Source organism: Bos indicus x Bos taurus, chromosome 10 (assembly GCF_003369695.1).
Source record: "Bos indicus x Bos taurus breed Angus x Brahman F1 hybrid chromosome 10, Bos_hybrid_MaternalHap_v2.0, whole genome shotgun sequence".
NCBI classification, from domain to species: Eukaryota; Metazoa; Chordata; class Mammalia; order Artiodactyla; family Bovidae; genus Bos; species Bos indicus x Bos taurus.
The window spans coordinates 73,300,858-73,313,047 of NC_040085.1; the positions used below are offsets into that span (position 1 = coordinate 73,300,858).

The 12,190-nt window shown below is 45.3% G+C and overlaps 1 protein-coding gene and 1 long non-coding RNA gene across 3 annotated transcripts in view; one reads left to right on the top strand and one right to left on the bottom strand.

The window, feature by feature from the left end:
* Positions 1 to 1,584: 1,584 nt before the first annotated feature.
* LOC113899015 lies at positions 1,585 to 7,939 on the bottom strand. Its single transcript, XR_003512808.1, has 3 exons — positions 7,854 to 7,939; positions 2,237 to 2,387; positions 1,585 to 1,901 (listed from the first exon to the last, which is right to left on the bottom strand). It is a non-coding gene; the product is annotated as an uncharacterized LOC113899015 (long non-coding RNA).
* ARG2 (arginase 2) overlaps positions 7,613 to 12,190 on the top strand; it is a 35,187-nt gene continuing 30,609 nt past the window's right edge. Inside the window, exons 1-3 of one of the 2 annotated variants that reach the window (XM_027552235.1) lie at positions 7,613 to 7,724; positions 7,859 to 8,024; positions 8,957 to 9,029. In XM_027552235.1, coding sequence (XP_027408036.1) covers positions 7,636 to 7,724; positions 7,859 to 8,024; positions 8,957 to 9,029 — 328 coding nt within the window. In that variant the 5' untranslated portion in view covers positions 7,613 to 7,635. Of the gene's footprint in view, positions 7,725 to 7,858; positions 8,025 to 8,259; positions 8,320 to 8,956; positions 9,030 to 12,190 lie in introns of those variants that run through there. The other variant, XM_027552236.1, reaches the window with a different exon arrangement.

Here is a 12,190-nt window from a genome sequence, read left to right on the forward strand (position 1 = left end):
TCTTGTTCTTCAGACCCATAAGCCGGTTTCAACTTAGGGCTATTGGTCTTGCTGTTCCTGTAAGCCTGAAAGGCTCTTTTCCTAGAACTTGTTACGGTAGCTCCTTAATCATTCAGGTCTTTGGCTCAAATGTCAGTTTGGAGAGGCCTTTCTTGACCCTTCTCTCTAAAACAGTACATCTGTTTCCATTACTCTGCATTATTTTCTCCATACCATTTACTGCCATCTGAAATTATGTACCTGTGTGTGTGTGTTCAGTCACTAAGTCAGGACCGACTCTGCAATCCCATGGACTGCAGCATGCCAGGCTTTCCTGTCCTCCACTATCTCCCAGGAGCTTGCTCAATTACGCATCTACTTGATTGTTTTCCCCACTAGAATGTAAGTACTGGGAGTGATGAGATTTTATCTGTCATTGTCAACAGCACATAGAACAATGTTGGTTTTTTTTGCACATTAAATATTGACAGTATTTAAATGTGTTAAATATTGACAATAAATGAATACATGAATAGTTTAACTAAGAGGCTCTAAACTTTAGAGTAGGGCTTCGCAGGTGGCTCAGCGGTAAAGAATCTGCCTGCCAGTGCAGGAAATGCATGAGACTCGGGTTTGATCCCTGGGTTTGGAAGATTCCTTGGAAGACGTAATGGTAACGCACTCCAATATTCTTGCCTGGAAAATCCCATGGACAGAGGAGCCTGGTGGGCTATAGTCCAAGGGGTCGCAAAGAGTCAGACACAACTGAGTGAGTATACACACAGACTTTCAAGTGAAAAGGTGTGGTCAATGAGCTCAGCCCTTTGGAAATTTCCACTTACCATATCAGAGCCATAGACCAAGGACCATGAATAAGGGCTTCATAAAAGTCTGTAAGTTTTGTTCATTACCAAGCTCCTGTTATGTGCCAAGCGATGTACTCTGGAAAGGATCAAATGATGAACAGAAAGAGTCATGGTTCCTGCCTTTGAGAATTTGCAATTTAGTCTTCTCTAAGAATGGCAACCCACTCCAGTACTTTAGCCTGGAAAATCCCATGGATGGAGGTGCCTGGTAGACTGCAGTGCATGGGGTCACTAGAGTCGGACACGACTGAGCGACTTCACTTTCACTTTTCACTTTCATGCATTGGAGAAGGAAATGGCAACCCACTCCAGTGTTCTTGCCTGGAGAATCCCAGGGACGGGGGAGCCTGGTGGGCTGCCGTCCATGGGGTTGCACAGAGTCGGACATGACTGAAGCGACTTAGCAGCAGCAGCAGCAAGTTCCCTTAGATTTGTAGTAAACAGTGGTGTGCTGGACACTGCTTTTAGCCACCTGTCGGAAAGATCTGCTGGAGCCGGAAATGGCAACCCGCTCCAGTACTGTTGCTTGGAAAATTCCATGGCCAGAGGAGCCTGGCGGGCTACAGTCCCCATGGGGCTGCAGAGAATTGGACACGACAGAGCTACTAAGCACACACAAGACCCTATTGTCAAATTTTCAGGAATTTTGCAAGCCAGTTGTTAAACATTGCCATCATTAAAAGTCAAATTATATAAACTTACAAGTAAATCAACATAAAAACAAAGATATACTCAAAACTTTATGCCTAATTATTTTACTATATTTTACTTTTTTATCCTCTTGAGGTTATTTATGGTGATTGTATACATACGGTGAAAATATTTTATAATGAGCACATTTTCCCAGTTTCATGTTCAGTGACATCACAATGGTAGCTTGAAATGATAGCCCTTGTGAAGTATTTACACCAGGGAGATCTCTCAACACCATCATCAGGTCTTACCTACTGACCACCCCCCACCTATCACCCCCAGCACACACTCCCAGCAACCTATCAAGGGATAGAGTACGTATTGGCAGCCAGTGAATTGCTGAGGCAGAATCTCTAGGTCCTCCTACAAAGGAAGAAGAAAAAGAAAACCAGCTGGTTTGGACTTGAGGAAAGGTCCAACAGCTATATTATAAAAGAGTACTACAAGTCTTAAAATAAATTTCTAAAATTTAACTCATTCTTTTATGTAATTTTAGAATATTATCTTTAATTACTTATTTTGAAAATAAATACCTATTTGGAAATAAAAGCAGACCTGTTATTTGAACTTTGGGTTTTAAAGAAATGAACTATAAAATATTTCAGATATATGAAATTAATAATTTTAAAGTATAATAGTGATATAAAAATCTACTATTCACTCCCCTGATGTATAGTATTGTGGAACTAGTAATTTACCTGTGAGTAAACTGTAGGTGGTGGAGGACCAGTGAGAGTGACGTGCAGGATTCATGTAATACTTTAGAAAATCAATCTGGTGACTCGCAGTAGGTGCTCATGAGCTGAGGTTTCCAGGAAAGCCTGAGGTAATCTGTGACAGTATCAACTTCTGAAAACATAGCAAGGGGGAAAAAAATGGATGGGTCGATGGGCAAGAAAAATGCACTTAGATAATCACAAGGATCTGCTCAAGTGTGACAAACCAGTGACTCCCTGATCACGGCCCCATCCAGGCTCTCCACATTCCCCTACCCTGGAGAATTTGTTTAAAAACCAGGCTGTTGGCGCCCTACCCCCACAGAGTTATTTAGCCAATAACGTTTGGGGGTCAGTTCAGTTCAGTTCAGTCACTCAGTCATGTCCGACTCTTTGTGACCCCATTAATTGCAGCACGCCAGGCCTCCCTGTCCATCACCAACTCCCGGAGTTCACCCAGACTCACATCCATCGAGTCAGTGATGCCATCCAGCCATCTCATCCTCTGTCGTCCCCTTCTCCTGCTGCCCCCAATCCCTCCCAGCATCAGAGTCTTTTCCAATGAGTCAGCTCTTTGCATGAGGTGGCCAAAGTACTGGAGTTTCAGCTTCAGAATCATTCCCTCCAAAGAAATCCCAGGGCTGATCTCCTTCAGAATGGACTGCATTCCAAGGGACTCTCAAGAGTCTTCTCCAACACCACAGTTCAAAAGCAGCAATTCTTTGGCATTCAGCCTTCTTCACAGTCCAACTCTCACATCCATACATGACCACAGGAAAAACTATAGCCTTGACTAGACGGACTTTGTTGGCAAAGTAATGTCTCTGTTTTTGAATATGCTATCTAGGTTGTTCATAACTTTCCTTCCAAGGAGTAAGCATCTTTTAATTTCATGGCTGCAGTCACCATCTGCAGTGATTTTGGAGCCCAAAAAATAAAGTCTGCCACTGTTTCCACTGTTTCCCCATCTATTTCCCATGAAGTGATGGGACCGGATGCCATGATCTTCGTTTTCTGAATGTTGAGCTTTAAGCCAACTTTTCACTCTCCTCTTTCACTTTCATCAAGAGGCTTTTTAGTTCCTCTTCACTTTCTGCCATAAGGGTGGTGTCATCTGCATATCTGAGGTTATTGATATTTCTCCTGGCAATCTTGATTCCAGCTTGTGTTTCTTCCAGTCCAGCGTTTCTCATGATGTACTCTGCATATAAGTCAAATAAGCAGGGTGACAATATACAGCCTTGACGTACTCCTTTTCCTATTTGGAACCAGTCTGTTCCATGTCCAGTTCTAACTGTTGCTTCCTGACCTGCATACAAATTTCTCAAGAGGCAGATCAGGGTGGTCTGGTATTCCCATCTCTTTCAGAATTTCCCACAGTTTCTTGTGATCCACACAGTCAAAGGCTTTGGCATAGTCAATAAAGCAGAAATAGATGTTTTTCTGGAACTCTCTTGCTTTTTCTATGATCCAGCAGATGTTGGCAATTTGATCTCTGGTTCCTCTGCCTTTTCTAAAACCAGTTTGAACATCTGGAAGTTCACGGTTCACATATTGCTGAAGCCTGGCTTGCAGAATTTTGAGCATTACTTTACTAGCATGTGAGATGAGTGCAATTGTGCGGTAGTTTGAGCATTCTTTGGCATTGCCTTTCTTTGGGATCAGCATGAATACTGACCTTTTCCAGTCCTGTGGCCACTGCTGAGTTTTCCAAATTTCCTGGCATATTGAGTGCAGCACTTTCACAGCATCATCTTTCAGGATTTCGAATAGCTCAACTGGAATTCAATCAGCTCCACTAGTTTTGTTCATAGTGATGCTTTCTAAGGCCCACTTGACTTCACATTCCAGGATGTCTGGCTCTAGATGAGTGATCACACCATCGTGATTATCTGGGTCGTGAAGATCTTTTTTGTTTGGGGGTCAGACTCAGTAATTTTCATTTTTGCCAAGCATGCAAATATTGACCCTGCTGATCTGGGACCACACTTTCAAAACCACTGCCTCACAGTAATACTCTGCTTACTTTGCTAAGGCTCCAAAGACACCTCTTTCTAAACCAGCAGGGGGAGACAGGTATAAAATTTATCCTTTAAAAATAAAACTGCCTTAGGATTTCCCTGGTGGTCCAGTGGGAAAGACTCCATGTTTTCACTGCCAACAACCAGATGGATCCCTGGTCCCCTGGTCGGGGGAACTACGATTCCTCACAAGCCCCTGCAGCGCAGCCAAAAAACAAACAAAACCTGTCTTATAGTACTAAAGCTCCTTGGAATTATGACACCGCCATGGAGACTTCTGAAATATTTTAAATAGCAGCATGTAAGTTGGCATCAGGTGAAAAAATTTTCAGGTATTTAGTTTTCATTCCAATCCCAAAGAAAGGCAATGCCAAAGACTGCTCAAACTACCGCACAGTTGCACTCATCTCACATGCTAGTAAAGTAACGCTCAAAATTCTCCAAGCCAGGCTTCAGCAATATGTGAACTGTGAACTTCCTGATGTTCAAGCTGGATTTAGAAAAGGCAGAGGAACCAGAGATCAAATTGCCAACATCCGCTGGATCATGGAAAAAGCAAGAGAGTTCCAGAAAAACATCTATTTCTGCTTTATTGACTATGCCAAAGCCTTTGACTGTGTGGATCACAATAAACTGTGGGAAATTCTGAAAGAGATGGGAATACCAGACCACCCTGATCTGCCTCTTGAGAAATTTGTATGCAGGTCAGGAAGCAACAGTTAGAACTGGACATGGAACAGACTGGTTCCAAATAGAAAAAGGAGTTAGTCAAGGCTGTATATTGTCACCCTGCTTATTTGACTTATATGCAGAGTACATCGTGAGAAACGCTGGACTGGAAGAAACACAAGCTGGAATCAAGATTGCCAGGAGAAATATCAATAACCTCAGATATGCAGATGACACCACCCTTATGGCAGAAAGTGAAGAGGAACTAAAAAGCCTCTTGATGAAAGTGAAAGAGGAGAGTGAAAAGTTGGCTTAAAGCTCAACATTCAGAAAACGAAGATCATGGCATCTGGTCCCATCACTTCATGGGAAATAGATGGGGAAACAGTGGAAACAGTGGCAGACTTCATTTTTTGGGCTCCAAAATCACTGCAGATGGTGACTGCAGCCATGAAATTAAAAGACGCTTACTCCTTGGAAGGAAAGTTATGACCAACCTAGACAGCATATTCAAAAGCAGAGACATTACTTTGCCAACAAAGGTTCGTCTAGTCAAAGCTATGGTTTTTCCTGTGGTCATGTATGGATGTGAGAGCTGGACTGTGAAGAAGGCTGAGTGCTGAAGAATTGATGCTTTTGAACTGTGGTGTTGGAGGACTCTTGAGAGTCCCTTGGACTGCAAGGAGATCTAACCAGTCCATTCTGAAGGAGATCAGCCCTGGGATTTCTTTGGAAGGAATGATGCTAAAGCTGAAACTCCAGTACTTTGGCCACCTCATGCGAAGAGCTGACTCATTGGAAAAGACTCTGATGCTGGGAGGGATTGCGGGCAGCAGGAGAAGGGGGTGACAGAGGATGAGATGGCTGGATGGCATCACTGACTTGATGGACATGAGTCTGAGTGAACTCCAGGAGTTGGTGATGGACAGGGAGGCCTGGCGTGCTGCGATTCATGGGGTCGAAAAGAGTCGGACACGACTGAGTGACTGATCTGACCTGGTCTGATATAAAAATTTATTTTTGATAGGACTAATGTCCAGATTCCTATAAGTCATTCCTTACAAGTCATTCCTGTAAGACAGTAATCATGGTTAAGAGTTTGGAATCGAGAGTCAGGTAGCTACCACTTACAAGCTTCCTGACTTTGGAAAAGTAAATATCTTCTCTAATCCTATTTCCATGACCTTAAAACAGTCCCTACTTCATGGAATTGTCAGAGGGCTAAAAGTTCTTAGAACTTACATTGGTTATTAGAATATTACTATTACAACTTTAAGTAGTTACTGTCAGTTCTTTCAGTTCAGTTCAGTTGCTCAGTCGTGTCCAACTCTTTGCCGCCCCATGAATCGCAGCACGCCAGGCCTCCCTGTCCATCACCAACTCCTAGAGTTCACTCAGACTCATGTGCAGCAAGTCGGTGATGCCATCCAGCCATCTCATCCTCTGTCGTCCCCTTCTCCTCCTGCCCCCAATCCCTCCTGGCATCAGGGTCTTTTCCAATGAGTCAACTCTTCCCATGAGGTGGCCAAAGTATTGGAGTTTCAGGTTCAACATCAGTCCTTCCAATGAACACCCAGGACTGATCTCCTTTAGGATGGACTGGTTGGATCTCCTTGCAGTCCAAGGGACTCTCAAGAGTCTTCTCCAACACCACAGTTCAAAAGCATCAATTCTTTGGCACTCAGCTTTCTTCACAGTCCAACTCTCACATCCATACATGGCCACAGGTAAAACCATAGCCTTGACTAGATGGACCTTTGTTGGCAAAGTAATGTCTCTGCTTTTGAATATGCTATCTAGGTTGGTCATAACTTTCCTTCCAAGGAGTAAGCGTCTTTTAATTTCATGGCTGCAGTCACCATCTGCAGTGATTTTGGAGCCCCCAAAATAAAGTCTGACACTGTTTCCACTGTTTCTCCATCTATTTCCCATGAAGTGATGGGACCAGATGCCATGATCTTCGTTTTCTGAATGTTGAGCTTTAAACCAACTTTTTCACTCTCCACTTTCACTTTCATCAAGAGGCTTTTTAGTTCCTCTTCACTTTCTGCCATAAGGGTGGTGTCATCTGCATATCTGAAGTTATTATATGAGATACTAAATAAAGAGCCCGTCAGCTCTTTAGCCTCCCTAATATTGAGAAGTAGTTCAGATATATTGCTATGCTTGTTTTTTAATAACCGGTACTCCTGTTATTCAGATGAAGAACTGAAAACGCCTAGAAGGTAATTTATAAATCCTAACCTTCACATCCAAAATAGCTAAAATAGGTGAGTTATTAATATTAACATGGCCCTCCCGGAGAGCTCTAATCTATATTGGATCTCCTAGCCTTTGACGCCCAAAGCGGGTGACAAGCACATTTCCTGGACCTTGAGCTCTGAGATGAAATGGAACCGATGGACAGCAGCTTGGTGTTGGCCAGGCACTCACGTGGGGTCGGACCAAGTCCAGCCCCAGCCAACTCTTCCGTAGAACTGGCATCTGCCAGGCGTTCATTTGTGCGGAGAGAGTCACGATCCTCGAGCCCACGTACGTGTTGGTTCGTTCGCGTGTTCCGTTGAGTTCGCGAATTTTGGGGGGCGGGGTGGGGGGCGGTGGCCGCTTCCCGCCACGGGACACACCTCTCCGGGACTTCCTTCTTATTGGCCAGGCCCCCGATCTTGGCCCTGTGGCGTCAGCGGCAGGGGCATGTCCTTGGCCCGAGAGCTCGGACCGGAGCCAAGTGACACCAGCGAGAGCAGGGGCAAGGAGCAACAACGGGCGGGGCCTGCAGGAAGGTGTGCCGGGGGCTGGCTGGGGGCGAGGCTGCGGGGGCCTGGGCGGGGCCGGGAGGCGGTGACGTCATGGGGCGGGGGCGGGGCGGCGCGCGCCTCTAGGCTTTAAGCGCTGCCGGCCCCGGCGCTCACCTCAGGCGGCGATCCGCATGCAGCAGACTTTTGAGTCTGCTACTTCCTGCGCTGCCCATCATGTCCCTGAGGAGCCACCTCTCGCGTCTCCTCCGGACGCAAGTGCACTCCGTCCGGAAGAAGTCTGTCCACTCCGTGGCTGTCATTGGAGCCCCATTCTCCCAGGGACAGGTGAGGACTGGGACATAGCACTTTGGGGCAGGGTTCCTCTTCCCTCAGTCCCCACCCCCCACCCCTCACTCGAGCCCCGGAGAAAATCGGGACCGGTGGAAATAACGAGGAGGCGAGGAGAGGATGGGGAGAAACGGAGAGGGGGATGAGGTGGTGGATTCCCGCGATTGGTCACCGGGAGAGCACGTGGGATTTTCCCTCCCCCCCCCCCGCCCCCCCGGTAGAAGATGGGAAAGGAGGGAGGGGATGGATGGAAGGCACCCTGTTTGCGAGGCGGATCGGGGCTAGCGGCCTGGTGGGTTTCTTCAGCCTCCCCTCCGAGGAGAGAGAAAGGGGTGGATTCCCCTCGGGGTGATGGAGGAGAGGAAAGACGGGAGAGGATTTCACAGAGGGGCTGGAGGAGGAGAAACCGAGGAGAATTCCCGGTGGAAAATCGAGGGCGGAGAGGCTAAAGAGAGCGACCGAGGATTTAAGCCTCCAGGGTCTATTCTCAGAAAGAGCGTTCATTGGAAAGGAAGTCGGCGCTGGTCTCCCCAGCGGCGGGAAGACTGAAGAGGCTGTTTTGTCCTCTCTTCAATGAAAGAAACCTGCAGTCATGGAGAGCTCACTGATGGAGAAGCCGGGGCTCAGTCCAGGCCAGCGACGCACACACCCGACAGCCAGATTCTGACTTGGCTCAGCCTCAGTCGACACCGAGTGGCTTGGGAGGTTGATTTGAATCCAGTGGTTGTTGTCCCTCTCCTCCTTCCCTCCAAGTGTTTGAAATGACCAGAACTCAGATTAAAAGAAAGGAAGGGCTGATGTGTCACAGGTTTCCAGAGGGATCTGCTGGAAACTAAGAATACCATTGCAGACTTCTGTATTTTTTGTGAACTAAAATGGTCTTATTTTCAGTCATCTTCCCTCACATCTAGCTCTAATTTAACTTACAGAAAAGAAAAGGAGTGGAATATGGTCCTGCTGCTGTAAGAGAAGCTGGCTTGATGAAAAGGCTCTCGGATCTGGGTGAGTGGCTGGATTTTAGAAGTCTGAAGGCTGTTAATAGGCCAGTTCAGAGTCTTATTCTCTTATATCCTGGAACTGCATGGTGCGTTGGAAAGCACTTCCCATCCTCCCTTGGATTTCACCTGCAGCTTAAGATCTATGGAGGAGTCTTAAGATCTATGAAGGCAAAGTCTTCTTGCAATGAAGAGCGAGGAAGTGGAGTAAGGCAGGACCTGGAGCAAGTGCTGGTGACTGCAAAGTGGTGCTGAGGATGCTGGCTCCTGCTCCCACTGGACAGTCAACCTTTCCTCGAAATTCTAGTTCTCCTAACTCAGTGAGAGGTCCTTCTGATTTATCAGTCTAACCAGTTTCCTGTCTTCAAGTCATTTGTTTCCTCCTTAGTTTTAAGAACTTGCTATGACTGTAAGCAGAGACTTAGATCTGTGTTCTCCAAACTTCCCTGATTATGAAAATAACTTGGTTTACTTGTCAGAAATAGAGATTCCTTGGCTTCACTGAGGACGAATCTGATTTTCTGGCTCTGAAGTGGGACCCAGGCATGTGCATTTTCACAGACAACCCAAATAATCAGAAGTAATATTGCTGTCTTGTAATCAGGATAGTGTTCTAAACATACAGAACCGGAAGTAAATCCCACCCACAGATATATGCCATTTGTCTAGTAATGAAAAAGCTTTTTAGTAACAGGGCACCAAATTCCAATACCCTTGTGGTATGAAGTTTCATATATCGAACTCAGATGTTTCTAGCTGCTATTCAAGGCCATTTCCTCTGTTATATTAGGACCATTCACATATCTCTTCTGGAGCTATAAAGTGCAAAAGGCATGGCAGTAGGGAACTATAGGTCCTGGAGACAGTAATACAGAGGCTAGGTGGACTCTCCCCTCCCCATGCTTGCTTAGAAATCCCTTAAGCATGCTAATCCCCTCCCCACGCTTGCTTAGAAATCTCTGCTGATCATTGAGTCCATTCCAGGGGTAGGTCATCTCCCTCTAAAACAGGATTAATGAACTCTCCGAAATCACCTTGAATTGTGAGGGGCCCTTCGTACACCACTGGCTACATATGGATGTGGTGTTTTGGTTTGAATACTGAAAACTTTTCTGTTAAATAATAAAGAACCCTACTGAAGAAGGAACTATAATTGATCACTTTAATAACTTTCCAAGTTTACCACCAAAGATGAGAGAGAAGATTTACTCTTCATGTGTCAACAAGTTACCTGATGGGATGAGATCATCCCCCTCTTCCTGCTTATAAATGAAGGTGTGTGTACTTAGTCGATCAGTCATGTCTGACTTTTTGAGACCCCATGGACTATAGCCCACCAGGCTCCTCTGTCCATGGGCATTCTCCAGGAAAGAATAATGGAGCAGGTTGTCATGCCCTCCTCCAGGGGATCTTCCCACTTCAGGGATTGAACCCAGGTCTCCCACATTGCAGGCGCATTTTTTACCATCTGATCCACCAGGGAACCCCATAAATGAGGATACTGTCTCTTTGAATCAGCTGTATATTCTTTCTTTTTAAAAATGTCTTTTACACTAAGGAAAGCAATTTCTGCTAATCGCTATTTTTTAATACTGGGTAAACCTGCAGCCCATCTGATAAACTGAGCCTAGCTTTGCTAAAATTGCCTGCTCATTCTATTCTGCCTTAAGAGACTCCTGACTGGAATCAATTGTAGCTTCTTACAGGGGAAGTTAGTAAAATCCAGCTGCTGCTGCTGAATGAGGGGGAGGGGAACATTTATAGCAGCTTCTCTTGCTCTTTGTAGACCTTCAAATACCAGAGCCTGGTATTTTTCCACTCCAACCTGGGGAAGCCACTCTCCCTAAAAATTCCACTCGCTCAAAAACTTCTTGTGTAAATTTCCAACCTAAAGTGATGATGAAGTTTCAGTTTATTTGGTCTCCCCTTTAATTTTTTCAGATATTTTTAGTTTTACACTTTATGTCCTTACCCTGTAGCTGATTGGCAGCCCGCTATTACAAGCAGTCTGAAATACGATCTCATTGCATATTAATAAGATCGTGGCACTCAGCAGATTTCCAGCATGTGGTTTTGGCTAATCTCCAAGAAGATGCTGGAGAAAAGTACCAAGAGAAGTTTTAAATGGCAGTATTCTGAAACAGTACCAAATAAGCAGCATGAGTCAAATTTCAAGGGAGAGAAGACCCATGGAAAGGTAGCTCACAAATCCCTTTGTTCCTCGCCTTCTGCTCTGATGTCACAGGCTGCTGGTGTTGCCATGGCATCAGTTAAACTTCCTGTTCCCTGAATGAATGTATTTGTATTTGATTTTGTCTGGGTTTGTTTGTTCCTTTCCCTGGGCTTAGTTAGGCCATTCAGTGGTTCCTCTCTTGGGTGACCACTTTAGTATATAAAGAGAGCCTGAGAGAAACGAAGAAGTAATTTCTCTGGCAAGGCTTAGGTGCAGGTCCATTGCTCCTGATTCTAGTTAGCGCTTATGGTCATGGTAATTTGCACTCTTTCCTCCAGAAGGGGAATGAATGTTCTGTAGGTAAGATAGTTATAAACTGAGACTAACAGTTTGAGGTGTCTGTTATTGTAATTATGGTAATTTGACCCATCTGTGGTAAGGAGTGATGGCAGCCACTGAAACGACAAACCTAAATGACAGTGCTCCCGAGATCAGCTAAGGGTTCTGGAGTTCAGGAAGCCATTGTTCCCCTCAACTAGGCGAGGGACATTTATGCTTTTGTCCCATTTGGTGCTCCATTGGAGAGCAGGGCAGGAATCTCTGGTTGAGACCTAAGCATCTGGTTTGCTTCAGCAAGAACCAATAGAGAGCCGGAGATAGTTTAAACATAGAGATATCAGAGCTGTTTGTTTGGAACAGATTGCTATGTGAGTGCAGGGGTCTGTGTGTAGTAGAGAATGTTTCAATGTTTGGTAGAGAATGGTAGCCATCACACATTTAGTTGTATGATAGTGATGCTTCAGCCTGGCTCCCATCCCACCATTGTACTGAAACTACCCTGAGTAAGCTTACTTACTTTTTTTTGTCAGCCTCTTTTTTGCTGGACCTCTCTACTATATACCACTTTATTCCTGAAATATCCTGTAAGCCAAGACACTGCTGTCTTCTGAGCCTTCTCCCCATTGCCTGGTCCTTCCTGGACTCCTTTGTGGGAT